Source organism: Odocoileus virginianus, chromosome 17 (genome assembly GCF_023699985.2).
Source record: "Odocoileus virginianus isolate 20LAN1187 ecotype Illinois chromosome 17, Ovbor_1.2, whole genome shotgun sequence".
NCBI lineage: Eukaryota > Metazoa > Chordata > Mammalia > Artiodactyla > Cervidae > Odocoileus > Odocoileus virginianus.
In genome coordinates this window covers 49,009,497-49,031,369 of record NC_069690.1, presented here as the reverse complement: position 1 = coordinate 49,031,369, position 21,873 = coordinate 49,009,497, and the positions used below count along the sequence as shown (strand labels likewise).

General features: G+C 36.6%; 1 protein-coding gene across 2 annotated transcripts in view; it reads right to left on the bottom strand.

The window, feature by feature from the left end:
- SMURF2 (SMAD specific E3 ubiquitin protein ligase 2) overlaps positions 1 to 21,873 on the bottom strand; it is a 118,144-nt gene that overhangs the window by 6,969 nt on the left and 89,302 nt on the right. For both annotated transcript variants that reach the window (XM_070479780.1, XM_070479779.1), the window contains exons 9-16: positions 19,693 to 19,777; positions 15,625 to 15,783; positions 10,623 to 10,815; positions 9,273 to 9,376; positions 6,902 to 7,016; positions 4,998 to 5,176; positions 4,051 to 4,188; positions 390 to 510 (exon numbers count right to left, since the gene is read on the bottom strand). In XM_070479780.1, coding sequence (XP_070335881.1) covers positions 390 to 510; positions 4,051 to 4,188; positions 4,998 to 5,176; positions 6,902 to 7,016; positions 9,273 to 9,376; positions 10,623 to 10,815; positions 15,625 to 15,783; positions 19,693 to 19,777 — 1,094 coding nt within the window. The remainder of the gene's footprint in view (positions 1 to 389; positions 511 to 4,050; positions 4,189 to 4,997; positions 5,177 to 6,901; positions 7,017 to 9,272; positions 9,377 to 10,622; positions 10,816 to 15,624; positions 15,784 to 19,692; positions 19,778 to 21,873) is intronic.

Genomic DNA, 21,873 nt, shown 5'->3' with positions numbered 1-21,873 from the left:
CTTAACGTAAATCCAATTGGGTCTAGGTTTTTATTCTAAATAAACTGCAATATGGTGTAGACCAATTGATAAAGTTTCACTTAACTAAATCAATAGCCATTTAATTAAAGAACAGGAAATAACACTGGAAGAATATACACAAAATATACAAAACCTGTTAAAAGGAAGAATGGAAAATATGGAAGAATAAAGGATAGTCACAATATAAGAGAGACTACTTGTAGAATTTCCAAAACATGAAAGGCTTTTCCTATGAGTTAGAATTCTCACAGCAGCACACAGAAAAAATTCAAAAGCACCAGAAATACAACTCCTCTAAAACTAAGTAACAGAAACTTCTCAACCTTGCTTTGTTATACTAGATGATGTCATGACATTCATACACTGACCTCTAACTCCTTCTCATCAAATGTCTTCAGCAGATGCTGTGGAATTACTTCATTAAATCCTTTCTGCAGGGCCAGGAATTGCGCCTCAATGCCTCGTAAAAATCTCCAGTTCACGTAAAGCCTGGAAACATTGGGCAGGGGTTTTGTATGATCAAATATATTCAGATTTGGTAATTACTATGAATCATTAGTACATTAGCAACACTGCACTTTACAAGTGTCTAGCGTTAAGAATTTAGTCTAAAATCTAAAAGAATCTCAGATTACTGAAAGTAGATGGATCCTCAGCAGTGAGGCAGTTCAGTATAAATGATAAGCAGCATAAATTAAAAAGCAGTAACCTTCCACTAACAAAAGCAGCATCGCTACAGCAACTCTTCATTTCGGAAAAACTCCTATTAAACTGGAAGGTGGCTGGAGAGCAGATGGGTCTGAAGTTAAAATCTAAATGAAACGATTTTCTCAGCTTCTAGCATGCATGCCAATAACCAGAAGAGAGCCCATTCAACCGAAAATAACTTTTTCTGATTTCACTTAAAAATATAATCAATGTGTTGGGTGTTGCCTTTATATTTTGTGGGTCATATACAGCGGAAGGGGAGGTAAAGAGAATCCCCATATCCAAAATGAGAAGAAACAGTAAAAGCCACTAGCAAGCACTTTTTGACTACTCATTTTTCCCTACAGGCTTTAAAAGCCCTGAAAGGTGTAATTTGAGCAACAAAAAGTACACGCAACTACATCTCATGTGTAGCTCTACTTACAGCTTTGTTTGGACTTACACTTTCTACATGAATTGCCCTTTTTTTTTTTTAAATCTATCTTCCCAGGAAAATTTCTCTCACAAACCTCAGAACTACTCCTACTCCCAATCTGTCAGGATTTCCTTTCCCAAACTTGGAAGAAATAATTCTCTAAGAAATAAGTTACTTAATATTAACTGTATCCCTTGGGGGGCCTTATTTTTCTTTGTTCAAAAAACTGCAACCTGTAAAAAGTTTTTCTTTGTAATTTCAAGACTGTATCTGTAAGGGATGATTGGTGGTCGCCCTGTCAGACTCTTGCCACCCCTGGCCTGCAGCCTGCCAGGTCGCTCTGTGCATGAGATCCCCATGCTCCCTTCTCCAGGGGATCTTCCTGACCCAGAGACTGAACCCGCGTCTCCTGCGCTGCAGGCAGTCTTTGCCACTGAGCCACCCAGGAGGCCCAGGGAGTAATTCCCACGCCTGTGAACACGGCGGGATCCTGGAGAACGCGCAGCCTGCCCAGATCCTGGAGGTGGCCCACTGCCGCACCTCAGGAGACTCCTGCTCGTTCTTGTGATTTTTTAATTGTGTGTGTGTCTGTGTGTGTATTTTGAGGGGGTGGGGTCACACTGCTTGACAGGTGTAATCTTAGTTCCCCGACCAGAGATCAAACTTCAAACCCATGCCCCCTGCTGTAGAAGCGAGGAGTTCTAACCACTGGACCATGGGGAAGTCCCTCATTAAGTTACAAATGTAATATGTTTGTTATTAAAAGAAAAATCATAGTTAAAAATCAACCATTAAATGTGGAGACAGAGTAAAACTTGAAAGTCCACTCGTTTACCCTCTCCTCTCTACTTCCAGGCCTATCACTTCCACTCTCCCACCCTAGGCAACATCTTATTGGGTAAGTGGTCTTCCTGAACATCATCTGTATGAGAATGAAACAATACAGACTTTGTTCCAAGACATGCTTTTTAAGTGACAGCTTATGCAGAATCTCTTTTTTTAAATTGTCACACAATATTCTGTTTAATATATCTCATCATTCTCTTCTACAAACATTTTGCAGTTTTCAGGTTTTTTTTACAAGTAATATTTAAACAGCCTTATATTTCTTTAATTACAAATGTGTTTCCAAACAACAGATTCCTAAGAATGGAGCTGCATATGCATTTTCATTTTGGCAGCTGTTCTCAAATTGTTTTCCAACAAAGCTCTACCAGGGTTCACAGGCTATGAGACTGATGGGCCTCATCCGTAAACTGAAACATTCCAGCCAGTAAGACCTGAGGACATATTCTGTGCAAAAAGTACAGCAAGCATGCTTCTGAGTACATATGGTGAAGTTCAAACTCCTAAATTTGATTATCACAGTTTAATGCTTAGAAAAACTTCACATACCATGAGCCAAATGATCTCACTTAATACTTCTAGATTCCTCAATCAACAGGTGTACAAAACTTGAACATTTTCTTGATTTTTTTATAAGAAATATAGTACCTCTTATACAGATTTCTTTAATATTTATACTAATTTATATTTAATATATGTCAATATATTTCTATTTTCATAAATTATATTTCTATTGAAAACACGTATTTCTTATATAAACCCACATCTTCATTTATAAATAGGATTAAGTCCTAGTAATACAGCACAGAAGTGCTTCTGCACAGCTAGCTGTGGGAGCTACACTACATATGACGCCACAAACCGTGTTTCCTGAAATTTGTGCCTTTGTACAGCCCCTCTTTTTTTTTTTTTTTTTTCATTTTTAACTTTATTTGGCAAAGCAGCACTGCATAAACTGTTCAGTAACTAGGACACAGCTTACACAGCATGTTAAATCCATACACATTATGAGCAGCAAGTTAGAAACAGAAAAAACAACACTAAGCTACAAGTCTCCTATCATTTTTAAAGAGAAAAAGGAAGAACTATGTCAGTTATGTCCAATCTGAACAGCCGAGTGTTTTAAGGGACATCACCTGCCATCTCCTTAAGTCTTAATATTTACAAATGCTTACTTTTAAGGTAACAAAGCAGCTGATTGTATCTACAACATGCTATTCTATGACACCACATCAAAAGCTTTAAAAAGGAAGCTCATCTCTATTTTCTTAGTAGCATCTAACATATACCCAAAAACCAAGAATCTCAACTTGTGAATGGTGGTGTTATCTGCTGCACAAAAGCAATCCGATAAATTAACATCAGAACAGAATTAAGTGCCTAAGAAAAGTCACTCCTCAAAATCAATTCACAAACCATGTATTATTACTTTAACATGCCCACGTTTTCCTTTAAATATTAAAAGAAGGGGTTCTGCAAAATGTACAGCCCCTCTTTCAACTGAACCTGGGCTGGTATGTGACTCGCTTTAACCAAAAGAATACAGCAGAGGTGATGTTGGCCAGTTCCAGGCTTAGGTCTTTTAAAAGATCCCACAACTCCTCCTTCTGTGCTCTGGGAAACCAGCCACCCGATAAGAGGTCTGGCTACTGTGCTGCAGAGAGAGGCCTCTGACACCACGTGGGATAAGTAAGGAGCCCAGCCAACAGAACCAGGTGCCAGATGGTGACCCAGCATCCACTCCAGCCAGCCCCCAGCCAGCCAATCCACCCTAGGTGAAACATCAGATATGTGAGTGAAGAGGTCGTCTTAACATTTCCGCCCCAGCTGACACCATGCGGAGGAGCAGTGTGCTGTCCCTGTTATCCTCGATCCAAACAACTGACCCACGGGACCATGAGAAATAATAAAATGGTGGTTGTTTTTAAGCCACTTAATTCTGCTGAGGAGAGGCCTATGCTGTGGCAGTAAGTAACACTACCTAAGCATCAATATTTTTCCATACCACCATTCTAGAACATTAAAACAAGTCTCAGGCTTAAGATCATACAAGTGTTTACCTGACATATTCTTTTTTATTTTCTTCAGTAACAGGGATACTCTTGCCATTTGGTTTAAGTTCATGCTGAATGATTTCACCATAGGCATTATGTTCGACACAGAAGGTATGGTCCAAAACACCTGTGATATCATTCTCGCTAGAAAGGAAAGAAAGGGAAAGACACCTGACTAGAAAATCTAAAATTCAGATCTCAGAGATATATTAATTGGTGAAACAAATAAAACTAAGGTAGTTTTTACGACATGACAAACAGAGGAACATCTGACCCTATGTTCTTTTTACTAGTCCTCATGCCACCGTTCCTACCAGTTGGGGGGCAGAAAAGTCAAAGAGCTTTAAGCTTCATAAACCCTGGGAACATTTTTATTGAGTAATGAGGAAGCCCTGGAAAGCTGTGTTTTACACAGGGAAACCTCAGTTCTGTTTGGCTTTCAGGTAAGAAGTTCTACCAGAATCTCGGTAATCCAAGTGACCAAACACCTGAGGAGCCCCACTGAGAGCGCTACTTGTGTACTTGGTAAAAACAAGCATGGCCAGTGTATCTTCAGAAATGAATGACCTCCAGACAAACAGAGCTGACTCTTAGAAATACCCTTTTTAAAGTATGGTTTCAGCAATCATCATTTCAGCAGAAATACCTTATGCTCACATATGAAAAATGGAAACACAACCTGCATCATGTTGAAGAAATCATTAAGTGCTTTTAAAAATAAAGTATACTACATTTTCCCCTTTTAAAGTAATAATACTTTTGCTAAAATTTAGAAATTTTAAAAAGACACAAAAGCAGCAGAAAGAGGAAAAGTCTCATATGGTCCCATCACTCAGATGATCACCCTTAATATTTTCCGTGCATTATGTTTTATATTTCAAAAAAAGTACATCCATTTTGAAACATGTATCTTTTAAGAGCTCAGATTCTAATGAACAAGACTCAATACATACAGTATCCACACTAAACTGTTATGAAGATCTGGGTCAACTAGCTCCATGTCATCCAAAGTGATGGACTTCCCAAGCAACTGTTTATAGAACGGCAGCGTGAAACCGCCGTCAATGTAATGTCCATGAAACACGGCCATTCCCATTATTCGTCCCACAAAGTGGAAGTAGGACAAATGCTCCTGAAATTTGAAGAGAGTTTATGTAAATATTCAAAGTAGGTACTATCCAGGGAATTTTTAATAAAAATTAAATATGTAAGCAACAGTAATTTTTTAAATAATAAGTATCAACTTATACTCCAATTTATAACTATTTAAGTGGATAGGCTATGGTATCAAGGCTCAATACTCATTAGGGAAAGTTTCTATAGGGCACACTTAAGATACTATACTTTGCTACAAAATATTGCAGCAGAGTCAATGCCTCTCACAAAGAAAGGGCGTCACTCTGTAAAACTTATCCGCAGAAATTAAGCCTAGTCCCTCAGCAGGCTCACTAAATCTCCTGCAGACCCTGTTCTCTCTCCTCGCATCTCCTGCTGAGCTCCTTATAGTCATGGCTATGTCATGGAAAAAAAGCTTTCAATTCTCTACCTCTCTGTTCTCTTGACCTAACCAGAAACTGAACTTCAAAACATCACAGATTTAAGAGCACAGACTTCATGTCTAACTTGGACTAGAGTCCTGATTTTACCAGTTACTAGCTATGTACACTTGGGCAAACTACTTAACCTCTGTAGAGATAATTTTTCATTATCTGGAAAAATAAGGGTAATAATAGCATCTTCAAAGGGTCTCTGTGGGTAGTAACATGAGGTAATGAAGCCCAAGGCGCTGGACCTGGCATATGGTAAATGCTCAACAAACGTAAGCTATCATTACTACGGTGGCAGTAATGAACTGGTCAAGCAGAATCTTCACCTAAAAATCTCCCCTTTATGAAGAATACCTAGCAAGGAACCTACCATGCCTACCATGTTTAGACAGATTTGGTCTTCCATGATATATTGTTTTATTACTGTTGGATATTTGTATTTTAAACTTCTTTTACTTCTCTGTTTAACAATCTCTAAGCTCACCTATAAGCCTAGCACTTTTCTTTTAAAAAAGTAGTATACCTGTTCACTACTATTTAGAAAATACAGACCAGGAAAAAAAGCCCATAGTCTTAACACTCAGAGATAACCACTGTTATGTATTACACTGTGGATATTTTCAATGTTCTCACATATACATGTTTACCAAAGTTGCATCATTCTATTTTGTTAACTTTTTTCACCTATTACAAATACTATCTTTACATATCATTATCCATTATCCCACAACATCATTTTAGGGGCTCTATAATATACCCTTGTATGGAAAGATAATAGAAATACTATAAAACCAACAAATGAGTAACAGCTGCTAACTCTTGTTGAGTACTTAATAATATGTAATAGGGATAATAACGTATAGCACTGTGCAGAGTCTCATTTAACAGTCACAACCCTTCTCTCAGGTTCAAATTATATTTTATCATTGAGGCTTAAGTCAATGAAAGTCACAAAGCTAGTTAGTAATGGGACCAGGACGTGTTCTCATGTCTAATTCCAGAGGCTAAGCTCTTAGAACCAAGTCATTCTGCTTCATGTCATAATTTAATCAACCCCTCGTACGGACAGCACTGTTATTCCCAGTTGGGGCTATTATCAGCAGTGATGCAGTAAACCTCCCTGGCCCAACTGCTGCACACACTCATAGTCATTTACCTAAGAAAAGTTTTTAAAAGAGGACTTGCCAAGTCCAAGGGATGTGACTTGAACAAAGACAGCAAACCTATGTCATAAACTACACTGACACTTAAAGATGAAAAAACATTGTAGGTCATAAGTTAGTTCATATCATTATAACCACCAATCATACCGGATTAACTGCAGAATCAGGATTGATCTGCAATGTATAGATATCATCTCTTGAATACTGGAAGAGGCCATAATAAGGATTCAGCATTTCATGTGACAAGAGATATAACCACTCCCTAAAAAACAAGATATGCCAAAGGAATTTTTTGTTAATAAATATACTTTTACTAAGATATGCTATTAATTAATGTTAGCAAAAAAGTTTTTAATAAAACAAAATAAAGCACTAACTAGTTATGTAATATCACTTTAGAAAAGTATACCAACGCATGGAGCTCAACCCCATGCCCTATGACCACCTAGAGGGGTGGGAGGGAGGTTCAAGAGGAGATAGTACACCTATGGCTGATTTCTGTGATGTACAGCAGAAACCAACACAGCATGGTAAAGCATTTATCCTCCCATTAAATAAAAAAAAATTAAATTAAAAAAAAAAGAAGAATCTACCAATCCCCAAAGTAAATGAAAACCCTTGTTTTATTATATTGAACTCATGTCTCACTCAATTTTGGTTAATTTTGTGACATTTTAACATCAGCGAACATAATAATGATATCCAGAAGTACCATTAGATGCTGCAGCCCAGTGGTCTGTTACTTTTAATTGCTAAACAAATTTGTGATCCATAATAATTATAAAATGAAGGGAAGAATATAGTTTTACTTCAAAACCTCGAAGTGGTCCCATCCATACCACCCTGATCATCTCCAATCATGGCAGTTTTATACTAGTTTATACAATATATAACATTCATATATAACTAATTCATGTATTATTGTTGGTATGGTTTTAGTAAGAAAATTTCATTATCCATTTCCACTATCTGTTTTGTGTAAACCCTAGAATAACCATGATAAACATGTAAGTGGTGAGAAACTACCAAGGCCTTTGGTATAAGTGGGAATAAAAGGGCAGGCCAGCACTTTCTGGGGATGTTTCATCCCACTTCTTGGTTTCAAGCATACATCAGTGTTTTTAAAACCTATAATAAACAGTTGTATCACCTTAAACTTATTAAATCATTTACATTTTTCAAAGTATAAAAGACCACTTTTTGTCTTGGTGAGACAGAAATAAAATCACTAGTCTAGAACTTAAGGTGACGTCCGAGTCTCAAAGCCTGTCATTCCTCAGCTAGGAAAGGCATGTAAATGATATATTCTGATATTATGGATTAAACAGGGGAATAATATAATTTTAAGAAATGCAGTGAAACACTATTAAAATAGTTAAAGGAAAACATTTCAAAGTTTTATCATTTGATGGCGTCTAAATCATTATGCTTAATACTTGAAAAGTCTAGAGATTAAAAAGAAAAAGTGAGATCTCCAATAAGCAACCTTCCCACCTACTATGTCTTATATGTTTTTTATGCATATATGTGTTTTTTAAAGGCTTCCCTGGTGGTTCAGTGGTAAAGAATCTGCCTGCCAAGCAGGAGACTCAGGTTCAATCCCTGGGTCGGGAGGATCCTCTAGAGAAGGAAATGGCAACCCATTCCAGTATTCTTGCCTGGGAAATCCCCATGGACAGAGGAGCCTGGCGGGCTACAGGCCATGGGGTTGCAAAGAGTTGGACACGACTGAGCATGCGTGCACAGTGATCAATTCTAAAAATCCAAACTAAAGAAGTTATCCATTTGCCAAGTAAAAAGGTCACAGAAAAAGTTTACAGGTGAAAACAAGTAATGCCAAATAGCAATTATGGGACCTGGTGGAAACACAAATTTAATTTAGGCTGGATTTAGATTAGAGGAGACAAAATTATCATGATGGTCCTTAAAATGTTTTAACAAAAAAGCTATAATGTTTCTGCTGCATTTAGTGAATTCTCACACCTGGAAAAAAATACTTGATGTATGAATGCAGCAGAAACATCATATTGAATGTACTGAAATATTCTATGGAGAATTTATGATATACACACATACTTCCCGACACAAACATTCCTTTAACAAGGTTAAAAAGCATGGCAATGGAAGCAAAGGGAAACAGTATTCAGTTTAGAATACATGTCATTAAAATCTCAAGATTATTCCTGACAATGTAAAGCAGAGGGAACAGCATGTACTGAAGGAGAGAAACGGAGAAAATATCAGGCCTGTAGGCCCTACCAACAGTCCACATAGGGTTGCAGCTAGTTTTCAGAGAAAGTCTCACTGGACGACATGATCCATTAGCAAGTTCACAAATACTTTACTGGCAGCAGTGCTATACTAAATAACCTCATTATGAATGCATCTACTCCATACTGCAAACATTAGATAACATTATGTTAGAAAATAAATACCAATGAGAAGGTTACACCACAGAGAGTATCTAATCTGCAAATATAAGGATCTATATGTCATTTACTGATGAGTATCTCTTTACCTGGCAACCCCTCCGTAGTCAAGGCCTTCTTCTCCACGAAATTTTATCATTAATCGCTTCCAGAGATCTTTTGGTCTCATTTTCATGACTTGTCGATATGATTCCTGAAAAAAATGTTTAATATACTATTATTACTAGGTGTTTTTAACCTGTTGTTTAAACTCTCCTTCCCATTCCACCTACATGTTTATTTAAATAAAGTGGAATGTATTCAACAATCAAATCAATGGATCAACTCCAAGTGTTTGGAACCTCATGGAACTTAAAACAGAGTTTAATACTACTGAAATCAATTCCTTTGACAGACATTATATTAAAAGCCTACTAAATGCAAGAGTCTGTACTTAAGTCCTATGAACTATAGCAATGATACCACCCATATTAAAAAACACAATCTGACAGAACTACCACATTTTTTAAAGTTAGTTGACCTAATCCAGGTGACAGATTCCAGCAGAAAGGTAAGCAACAAAGTTTCAAAGCACGTAAGTAATTGTTAATGTGATCTTCAGGAAACTGACAACTTTACATTATTTTAAAATTGCAAATGGCTGAGTACAAACAAGGTCAGAACTGTTCTGAGAGAAAAAAGTTCATCCTTTGGGAGAAGGATTATGAAGTCCCCAAATATCTCTTTCCCTGGAACCCTCTAATAAGTGGGAAAGCCCTGCCTTGGACCTCTGCCACTTACTATGTAAGAACATTGAAGCTGCCATTAGAGCTATAAAATCCAGAGATAAAAGGACATACCAGAAAGGAAGATTTTCAATAAATTAAGGAAGCAGTCCAACAGTAATTGGACAAAACGATTTTTTGATTTAAGAGTTCCTTACCTTTTGGAAGAATTAGAAAATAAGGGATGGATAATATCTGTGGTCATGAACAAATCAGTATCTACAACGCTGGGACCAAGCTGCACCCATCAGAACCTCTTACACTTCATCCCATTCAAATGTTTATCTTATATATTAAATCTCTCCAATACTACTGCCTTTACTCCCCACAAGTAAAATGATAAATTAATGAAAATTCTCCCATTTTAAAGAGATTAAAGTGAAAGTCGCTCAGTCATGTCCGATTCTTTGCGACCCCATGGACTGTAGTCTGCGAGGCTCCTCTGTCCATGGAATTCTCTAAGCAAGAATATTGGTAACCACTCCCTTCTCCAGGGGATCTTCCCAACCCAGGGATCAAACCCAGGTCTCCTGCATTGCAGGCGGATTCTTAACCGTCTGAGCTACCAGGGAAGCCCTTCAAGAGATTATGAGTACCTCCAATATATACTTGGAAAACAAGTTAATCACCGAAATTTAAATTTTCTCTATTTTAAAATCAGACGTGCAAGTTTACCTCAAAAATCTCTTCCCTGGAAACCTCAATGCGGCAATGGCCAGCCTGAGGCTGTTGCTGGGAAAGTTCCTGCCGCAGAATCTTTAGTTTCTGAACTAGGTCTCGCTTGTACCGTGGGACTGTCAGACACTCTGTGTCATCAGGGCACAACGACACCACCTGCTGTTGCTGGTCTTTCAATTGGTTCTGCCGACTAAAAGTAAACAAATATTAGTAAAGAATTTTTTTAAAAGATTGCAATTATACATTTAAAATAGCATTGCATGCTAAACCAAGTCTATCTATATTATTTTGAGGCTTTGTTTTAGTCTTAGCTTGACATTTTTTACAACAATAAACTGGCTCCAAACTTTATTTTAGAATTTATGGAAGTGGACAATCAGAGTTTTATCCAAAGACCTTTATACAGCTGCTGAGAGCAACTTTCTCAAGTACTGTTTCCATTTTCCTCCACTCAAGTTTACCAGCTCTCACTTCAAAATTCAGGCATATGCCAAACCCTGTGCCTATTATCTAGTCTGTCTCTCTGAAAGAGACAAACAGTTGCAACTGGCAGTTTGGCAGGACCCCTTCTCCTATGCACGCTACAGTCTAGACCACAGGAATGTGGGAAGTCACAGAGAAATGAGCACTTTACAAACAAGTCTAAATGCTTTATAAAGTGACTATTTTTCTTTTCTTTTTTTGGGGGGGAGCCATGCAGCATGACATGCAGGACCTTAGTTCCTTAACCTGGGATCGAACCTGTGTCCCCTGCAGTGGAAGCATGAAGTCTTAACCACTGGACCACTAAGGAGGTCCTTACTTTTATTTTTACTGTGGTAAAATATACATCACATAAAATTTACTATTTTAACCATTTTTGAGTATTATAGTCACTGGCATTAAGTACATTTACATTGTCTCTTATGCTAAAGTGACTTCTAACTGCATATATAGTTTACCACAAGTACACAAAAATAATCTCCCAAGTACAGCAGAAACATAATTTTTAGAAGGCACATTGCCTAGAGATATATTTATTCTCTTGACAAAAATACTGTAAGCTGCATCCAAGAATTGTTTAAAGAATCTTATGATATAATGAATGAGTTAATTTCAGTAAACTGTCAGGAAATAAAAAGTCAGGTAATTCACTGTTAATGTCTATGCAAATGCTGGATGATTCAGTTGGAATCTAATTTCACACACAACAGACAAGAGTACAGTCTTCTAAGAGAAAAGGACAATGGTAGCTATGAGAAAATAAAAATAACTTTCAGTTCTCTAACAAATCACCCAAACTTACTTTACATATAATGATTCAATAGGTAAAGGCCCAAATTTATACCTAGAACATGTAACTATCAAAAAAAAATGCAGCTTTGATGAAAATGACAAATCACCATTTATTCTCATAAGCACTGTAATAAAGGTGTTTTTTGTATACACACACATATATAAGTCAAAACAGAATATATTAAAAATACTCTTCAAACAACGGTATTAATCCTATCCCAAAAAAAGAACTTGGGTATACGAAGTTAAAGATACAAAACTTTAATTCAAAGTGGATCAGAGACTTCAATGTAAAACCTAAAGCCAAAAGTCTTAGGTGCCAAAGCACAATCCATAGAAAAACAAATGGATAAAATGAACATCACTTAAATTTCAAAGAACCTTTACATTCTTCAAAAGACACCATTAAAAAAATGAAAGGACAAGTCACGGTCTAGGAGAAAATCTTTCTAAAGCTTATAGCTGACATAAAACTTCTATTTCAAGCATCTAAAGAATTCTCAAAACTCAAAAACTCATTTTTTTTTAAAAAGGAGGCAAAAAATTTCACCCAAGAAGATATACAGATGGAAATAAGCCCATGAAAAGATGCTCAACATCACTAGTCACTACAGAAAAGCAAATTAAAACTTAATGAGAATTCTGTAAAGCAATTATCCTTCAATTTAAAAAATTAATTAAAAAACTTAATGAGATACCAACTACACATCTATTAGAATGTCTAAAATTAAGATTAACCATACCAAGTGTTAGCAAGAGCAACTACAACTCTCACACACTGCCAGTGGGAATGTCAAATGGCACAATCACTTTGAAAAGCAATCTGGCAGTCTCTTCAAAAATTAAACACAAATCTGTCATACAATGCAGCCTAGGTGTTTATTTATCGAAGAGAAGTGAGAGCGTATGTCCACAGAAAGACTTAACATAAATGTTCATAACAGTTTAGTCACAGCCCCAAACTGAAACAATCCAAATATTCATCAGCAGGTAAACAGATTCATAAATTGAGGTCTAGCCACACAATGGAATGAAAAGAAATGAACTATACAGGCAACAACAGAGATGAATCTCAAATAATTACGCTGGGTAAAAGAAATCAAACAGAAGAGAGTACATACTGCATGAATCCACTTCTCCAGAACTCTTAAAAACTGCAATGTATAGTGACAGAAAGCAAATCGGTGGCTGGCTGAAAATGAGGTGTGGACTGAACTGTGTCTAAGTAAGTAAGTTGAAGGCACCTCTGACTGTGACCTTATTTGGACATGGGGTCTTTGCAGACATACTCAAGTTAAATGTCACACTAGATGAGGGTGGCCCTAAACCCAACAGACTGGTGTTCTTCTAAGGAGAGGTAAATTTGGATCCAGAATATAGGGGAGAAGCTGTATATAGTAAGAAATATACTTTGGTCTTTGCCCCCAGTTATTGACACAGAACTCCTAAAATGCTTGAAATTTCCTGAGTGGCAGAGGTGACAAGAAAAGTGTACTCTGTTCCAATATTTGGTCTTTGTCCCTGGTACAAGACACAGAAGCTCCTAAGTCCCTTAGAATTTCCTGGGTTTTGGAGCATTTTTGTTTCAGTGAGGTGACTGTTACGTAGTTGCAGGATAGGGCCTGGTTGCAGGAGAGACCACGGCTTGATGAGAAGCCTAGAACTTTCAGCGCCATCTCCCCAGCCTCTGGGGAGGGGGGAGAGGAACTGGAGACTGAGTTAATGATCAATCACTCCTATGTGATAACATCTCCATAAAAACCCCTGAACGCTGGTGTTCAGAAAGCTGGGTTGATGAACACACTGCAGATACCCAGAGGATGAAGCACCTTGCAGAAGAGTACACCGAAGCTCCATGTAGTCCCCAGCCCCGACCATGTCCTATGCCTTTCTTCCATTTGGCTGTTCCCAAGCTACACCCTTTATAAAAAACTGCTAATAGTAAGGAAATAATTTCCCTGAATTCTGTGAACCATTCTAGCAAACTGTTGAACCCGAGAGTCATGAGGACGCCTTTGACTTATAGCCAGCTGGCAAGAAATATGGGAGGCCTTGTTGAAACTGAGCCCTTCACCTGTGAGGCCTGATGCTAACTGCGGGTGGCATTAGACTGAATTCAAGTCTGTAGATGGGGAGAACTGGAATGTTTGAGGAAAAAACTTCCACACTTGGTGGCAGATGTTTTGTAGGTAGACCAGATTGTAGAAGGCCATGTGAAGACAAGGAACAGACTGGAATAATGTTCCCACAAGTTAAGGAACAGCAAGGTTTCTGGGAAACAAGAGCATCTAGGAGAAGGGCATGGAACTGATCCTCCTTGAGAGATTCCAGAAGGAACCAACGACGGGTCAGCCTGGCTCTGAACTCCAGTCTCCAGAACTGTCAGAGAATGAACTTATATTGTGTTAAACCACCTAGTATGTAGTATTTTGTTGCGGCAGCCTCAGGAAACTAGGGAAGGGGTGGGGGGAGGGACCACCAAGAGGCTCAGAGAGGCAGGAGGAAATCGGGGATACGTCCATATCTCCATTAAGGTGAGGGCCTCACAGTACATAATATGTCAAAACAAACTGTACACAGAAAATATGTGCAATTTACTGTGTGTCAATTAAATTTCAAGAAAGCCAAGTTTAAAACAGTTCATCAAAAAAGTCTACAAATAATAAATGCTGGAGAGTGTGGGAAGAAAAGGGGAACCCTCCTACACTGTTGGTGGGAATGTAAATTGGTGTAGCCACTGTGGAAAACAGTATCGAGGGTCTTGAAAAAACTAAAAATGGAGCTACCATATAATCTAGCAATCCTACTCCTGGGCATGTATCTGGAAAATATGAAAACTAATTCAAAAAGATATATGTACCCTGATGTATATACATGGCAGCGCTATTTACAAGAGCCAAGACATGGAAGCAAACCAAGTACACACACTCTCACTCACACACAATGAATATTACTCAGTCACAAAAAAGAATGGAATGTTGCCATGTGCAGCAACATGGATGGACCTTGAGAATACCATACTAAGTGCAGTAAGTCAGAGAGAAAAACAAATATAAGCTGCTATACATAAAAGATAAGCAACAAGGATCTACTGCAGAACACAAGGAACTATATTCAGTATCTTATAATAACCTATAGCAGAAAATAATCTGGAAAAAATATACACATATAACTGGGTCACTTTGCTAAACACCTGAAACTAACACGTATTATAAATCAACTATATTTTAATAAAAAAACCAAAACACAGGATACATCAAGCCCATTCACAAAGATTTGTGAAAGAAACTATTTCAGTCCTGCAAATGGGGAAAAAAGGATTCAAGCTGGAGGACAAAATTGACAGCAGAAAGCCCTCTGGGATGGATTCAACTCTCCTAGAGCTAGTTCTAGGGCACTTGGGGGGTGAAGGGGGACGGGGGTGGTGGAGGGGAGAAGGACTCCACCTACCCCACAAAGCAGCCTGTCTCTGCAGGTGTGATGGGACAAACCTCTGACACACAGCCTTTTCCTAACATTTCAGGACAGGTTCCTACTTAAGCACAGTTGGGATTAAAATATCCAAACATCAGAGTAACATTTGGTATACCCATAAAATTATGTTCAACAGAAGTAATCTATAACTGAAGAGAGAAGCCATTCTATCACATTTATTACAAAAAGCATCTATCAGTCTTCTTTTGTTGAGATTCATATTTTAACATGTATTATTTTAAAAACTTACTTTAAAACTAAATGCAAGTTAGCGGAGAGCCGAGGATCTGTAAACTGTGTTGTTCTGTTGTTATGGTCAACGAAATAAACTCTGCCTGTTGCTGTATTCCGGATCTCCCATCCAGGAGGCAACGGACCAAGCTCTTCACAATTGATGTTGCTAAGATCCCTGTAAAAACAAATATAAAATAAAAAATACCTCACTGCTGGGCCTGCTGAGCCAAGCAAGTGTAAATGACACAGAACAATTCCATGAAGTCTGAGAAAATGTATTGTTTCAGAAACTTGAGACGTTGAGCTGGAATCTTTAATTCCCAATGGTTTAACAAACTTGCTTATTCAAAACCCAATCCATAAATGGCTCAGAAACTTATCACACAGCCTACATTTTTAGTGAGTTCATTCCTGGGTTTTAATATAATTCAGGTTTTAAGTTAATAGAAAAGCAATCACAACACTTGCCAACATAAACTGTACTTCAATACTTGTCTGAAAAAACATTGTTTTCCAAATGTCAGTGATATTAAGGAATTAAATGTTTTCTAAAATTTCCCTTCAATTATTTCTTTCTTTACCATGCCATAAAATCTGTGTAAATGTTCATTCCATGATTAATTTTAAGCTCTTCAGTAAAGCAAAACTGGACATGTTATTAAAATTATGATTCTGAAAATAACTACAGCATACATTTTAAAGGATAACTGCTCCATTTTGAATTCTAAAAGCTATAAAGCTAGTGAATGGAGAATCAGTTTAAGACACCTTAGGAAGAATGTTCTAAGATTTACTGCTACGTGAAAAAAAAGCAAAAGATTTTTAATGGAGCAAAGACCCCTGTTCTTATATCATATGCATGCTCACTCAGTCATGTCTGACTCTGTGTGACCCCATAGACTGTAGCCCACTGGGCTCCTCTGTCCATGGAATTCTCCAGGCAAAAATACTGGAGTGGGCTGCCATTTCCTCCTCCAGGGGATCTTCCTGACCCAGGGACTGAACCATGTCTCCTGCATTTCTTGCATTGGCAGGTGGATTCTTTACCACTGAGCTACCTGGGAAGCCTGTTATTATGTCATACATTCTGTTATACAGGACCAAGATTTATAGGACCTTAAAGAATGAAATAAAAGCAGCATATCTAATATAAATTTGAACTGTAGCCAATAATTATAATGACAAATCTCATCAAATTTATGTTTTAAAAGTTAAACTGGAAAAGAGTTTTCCTGAAATAACCTCTTCTTGGCCATAGTGAAAATACAATGATGGGTGCCCATAGATTTGTACAATGATTTCTGACTTGTGCTTACAGAAGCCCGAGATTTTTCTGCTTCAGAACAACTAAATATTGGAAAGAAGAAACTATTCTGAGACACTGCTAATCTTCAAAAGAGGCAAGGGAAAAAGTTCCAAGAATCCTCCTCAAATTTTTTTTTTTTAAGTGAATTGAGCTGGAGCTGGTACATGAGAGGCAGACAGGTAGAGTGGGGGGCTGCCAGAGAGCAGTGATTAACTGGTAAACTCAGCCTCAGGCCAGCAGCAAGGTTGGAAAAGGAAATCTGGAACTTCCCCACTGAGAACTCAAAGGCAAGATGAAGTGATTCCAGGAAAAATTCCTCAATTCTCACTTTAGGGTCACAGAACTCCAACCAATTAAAATCAAACTCACAATCAAAGATCATCAAACACTTCAGAAAGGAATTCATGGTGACTGAGAGTCAGTAGAAACAAAACCACGGACTTAGATCCCCAAGTACTATCAGAGATCAAAAAGAATAGCTATGACATGCAATGTTAGAAAAAAAATAATAAAAGGGAACAATTACAGAAACAAACTATCACTCAGAGATTAAGAATGAACAGATAAGTTTTTTTTAATGGAACTTTTAGAAATGAAAGGCAATTACTTCAAAGAATGAATAATTCTTTTGCTATAATGCAACATTTGACATTATATCATTTTATTCAGAATTTTACAGATTTACAGTCATACATGGGAGAACTCTAAAGAATTGGTAAGCAGCGGCAAACTGTAAACACACTATGTGGAACGGAGATGTGATTAAAGGAAGATGGTATGGTATCAAGACTACACAGTCGGTATGCCACAGAGTGAATAACAAAGCATCATTAGTCATTATTTTAAAGGGAAATACAAAACATTCTGAAATGGGACTTCTCAGGTAAATCTAAGTTTACTGGGTATCTTTAAATAAAGCTAGTCTTAAAACTCTGAGTTACACTATTTTATAATGTCTTTGACTAGTAATAATATTTTAATAGAATCTAAATATTTATAGTCTGCTTTGATAAAAGATCCTCCATACAAAAGATGTATTTATTAAAGGAACTCCCCAAACAAAAAATATATATTTTAAGATAACACTTTGGAGCATAAAGACTAAAGAAAAGAAACACATAATCCAGAGCATTATTTCTTAAAGTTATTATTCAGTACTCAGTATGAAATATTCTTAAATCCTTATAGAAATCCCTTACTCATTAATGAAAAACTGACTATTTCCTTAGGAATAAGAACATATTACCAACTGTGGTGCCAAAATCTCTCTCAAATCCAACTTCTGATGCCGGCTTAACATACTACTTTTTCAACAGGCAACTCAAGATCAACTTTCACACTACTGTAAATCATTTAGTTTTTTTAAGAATCGTTTTTCTTCTAAACATTTCCTTACAAAGACTTTAATTTTATAGAAAAGTTCAATATTGACCTTCAACTTGATAAACAGAACCCAAAGCACTTCTTTTCACAACTTACTTATGTAACAAAACTCTTACTTCTAAAAATTAGGCACTTGGATTTTTTTCAGTGAGCTTATTAATAAAACAAAAATTTCCTCTCCATTATTTTTTTTTTTAAATCAACAGCTTATATCATGAACACAGAGAAATGGCCACCTTGACACAATCATCAATGATAACGCATTTCCTTGGCTGCCACTCTCAAAAGATTCTAATTAAGCTCTATCACAAAGTAAAACATTTTGCGAACTCCCTGGCTGCTTAGGCAGTTTTCCCTGTTGCGGCACAGGTTCAATCCCTGGTAGGGAAACTAAGATCCCACAAGCCACAAAGCAAGGCCAAAAAAAAAAAGAAAGCAAAACATTTTCATTATAATAACTTTATTTATAAATAAATAGAGTATCAAAGCCATCCAAAATCAGCTAATCACATCTGTTTTTCATTCAAAAACATAATTCTTGACAGAGCTCTGAGTACAAACTTTATGCAGAAAAAGATCTGACTCTCCATGGGACTTTTATTTTTAAGAGAAGATTGTTCTATTTAATATATAAAATATCATCATCTTACAAAGGTATATGTGCAGCTTACAAAGTTGATTTAGAAACTCACTTAGAACTCAGTCTTTTTTTTTTTTTGCAGCTTCAACTGGACTGCTTGGCACTCTCCGTCTGTTCATTAGAAAATAATTCAAATAGCTAGTGCCTTAAAATGCATTATTTGATACTAAAATGTACTAGAAATTATGTTAAACTACTAAATTGATTTTGTGTCATGTCACCTTCTTGAAGTTAAAAGATAGCTGACATTTTGGTTGGTAAATGCATTCAACAATGCCTGCAGTTCAAATATACAAGTTTTGGCATTTAAAATAAATTTAATTTCTTTTAATTGGGTTATTTTGCTTCTACTTTAAAACCTGAAGATTGATTATACTTATATAAAGCTAAAGTAAACAAACCTTAAAAAAAAGCCTAACCAGAAATAAAAGTATCAATTTACTACCCTTAAGAAAAATGTTTTTGTAAGGTTTCCATGTTTTCCCCAGGTCATTTTTCAAACTCTTAAAAGACTCATGTTTCTGCCTTGACTTTTTTAAGGGGGAGGAGGAAAGGAACCAGGGACTGGTTGGGGGGTAGGACACTGGGATAGGCCTGCAGAGAAGTAAGAACTTTCAACCAAATGTCAAACTGAAAAAATGATCTGAGAGAGCCAAACTTTTACTATTTTAAGGAGTTAAAGATTAAATAATCAAATAAATCCTCAGTGAAATGGATATTCAATGGTATGAAGGGTATTCAGAATATGCTCTTACCGAGGCACTCTTGGATCATGCCACGTGCTCACGCCAGTCTGAGTATGTAAGAAATACACCTGCCCTTGTTGCGTTGTCCTCTGTTCTGTAAAATTAAGAAACACTAATGATAAAAACATATTCAGAATGTCCAAGTCAAAGACAGCTATAAACAGTAGGACATGAATAGGCAAAGTTTCCAAATTACCAATCTATTTTATTACAAAGGAATTGCCTTACTTGTTCTGAACTCAGAACACATTTCTTCCTGGAAACAATCTTATAAATGATGCTGAGGGTCACAGGCCGGCTATCTAAAATATGGCTCAAATATTAAACATGTTGCAATGGAAAATAGAAAACAAGACTGTCATAGTACCAACCATTAAATGAAACAAACATGAAATTATCTTTTATTTGTCTTAAATATAGAGACTAAGGGGAACAGAAGGACTCAGAGGAAGAGGCCAGCAAACTCTGAGGAGATTCTCAGGGGATTTGTAGAAACTTTCAGAGAGTTAACAGGCTAGGAATGCTTTTTAAATAATGCCTAATTTTATATCAAAACTTGTATTTTTTTCTTTCCCTGAGAGAAGTGTATTCTCAAGTCTACACTTGGACTCCAACAGAAGCAAAAACAATGGAATACGAGAGAGATACCCTATAGTCAAAAATAGGCAACAACTGAAAGATAATGAAGTTAGAAAGAGAAAGACTAAAGGCAAGTGTGCCTACTAGAGAGAAAGAAGTCACAGGTAAAATTAAGTCAAAGCCCTTGGGAAGAGAGTGAGGAAGCCAGAAAAGAGAAGGAATCTGTGCAAGGGTTTCTCTAATGGGATTTCTTCAATGGTGGTTTTCAGTCTTTTATTTATTTATGCTTTCCAGCAACAGAACTACTTAAAAAAAAAATCTAATGAAAAATTCCAATATATGAAACAATAAAACCATTGCTAATACTTATTAGTATACATTTGTTCACAAACTTGTAATACAAATCAATTTAAACTTTAAACTTTTAAAATTATAAATGCAAAAATGTTTAAAACTGGTTCTGCATGACAGCTGCAATAATTTCAGCCTTGGAACTCACTTTTTACTCCTGTGTTTCAGTTATACAAAAAAATTTTTTAATTGAAATCACACAAATACAAAAAGTATGACTACCCCCACTCCAAGCTGCTTGCCTTATAATCTCAAAGAAAAATGGCAGGCAATAATAGATTGTAATGTCTGAACATTAATAATGACTGCTAAATTTTACTAACTTTAACTTCTCATGAAATTTCATTTATTTCTTACAACAAATCTACATGGTTGGTACTAATATTTCCCCCTTTTTATATAAGATAAAACCAGAGGCTCAGAGAGGTTAAATAATGTCCCCAGAGTCAAACAACTATTAATAACATGTGGCAAAGACAGTATTTAAACCCAGGTCTGCCTGTTTTCCAAGTTCCAAGCTCTAATCACTGTGCTTTAAGTTAACCTGTATGGCCTCACACAATTAATGGGGAAAAAAATTTTTTTCAATTAAAGAGTTAAAGTATTTAATAAAGTCAGAATGATGCATTTAAGTTTTAGAAATATTCTAGAGTAAAAGTAAGTTAGATCAGGCAGTTCCCAATGTTGGTCACTAGGTGTCATGACCAGCCCACGAGAGCTTATCTAGAGGCTGTGAAAAGGGCAAGGGTATGACTAACTTGGTTAAGTTTTTAACAAGAGAGTACAGTTGAGTTCATACTACAAGAGTTCACAAGATGCGATTTATTTAGGAAGTTCTGTTCTCAGCTACAAGACGACTCAGGTCCTCTTTCACATGGAATTCTAAAATTTAGGAAACTACATAAGATTATATGTTTACACAAACATAGAAGTGACTAAATCATTTATAATAACCCAATCACTCAGATAACCCCAAACTATAGACAGTACAAATATAATATACAAATACCATCACAAACATGCTATTTAAATTATTTCTAAATATGTATGTCTAGAAAATTACATTACAGTTCTGATTTCAGACTGCCATTATCAAGAACACCAGCATCTCACTTTTTACAGTGCCTGTGTACAAAACAGTCTCACGCTGTTTCATATGCTCCTCACACTACCTTTGTGAAAAGGAGAGGTATTGTTCATCTCATTTCACTGCAATGGAGCAAAAAGGCTGAGGTTAAATGACTAGCCCAAAGTCAAACT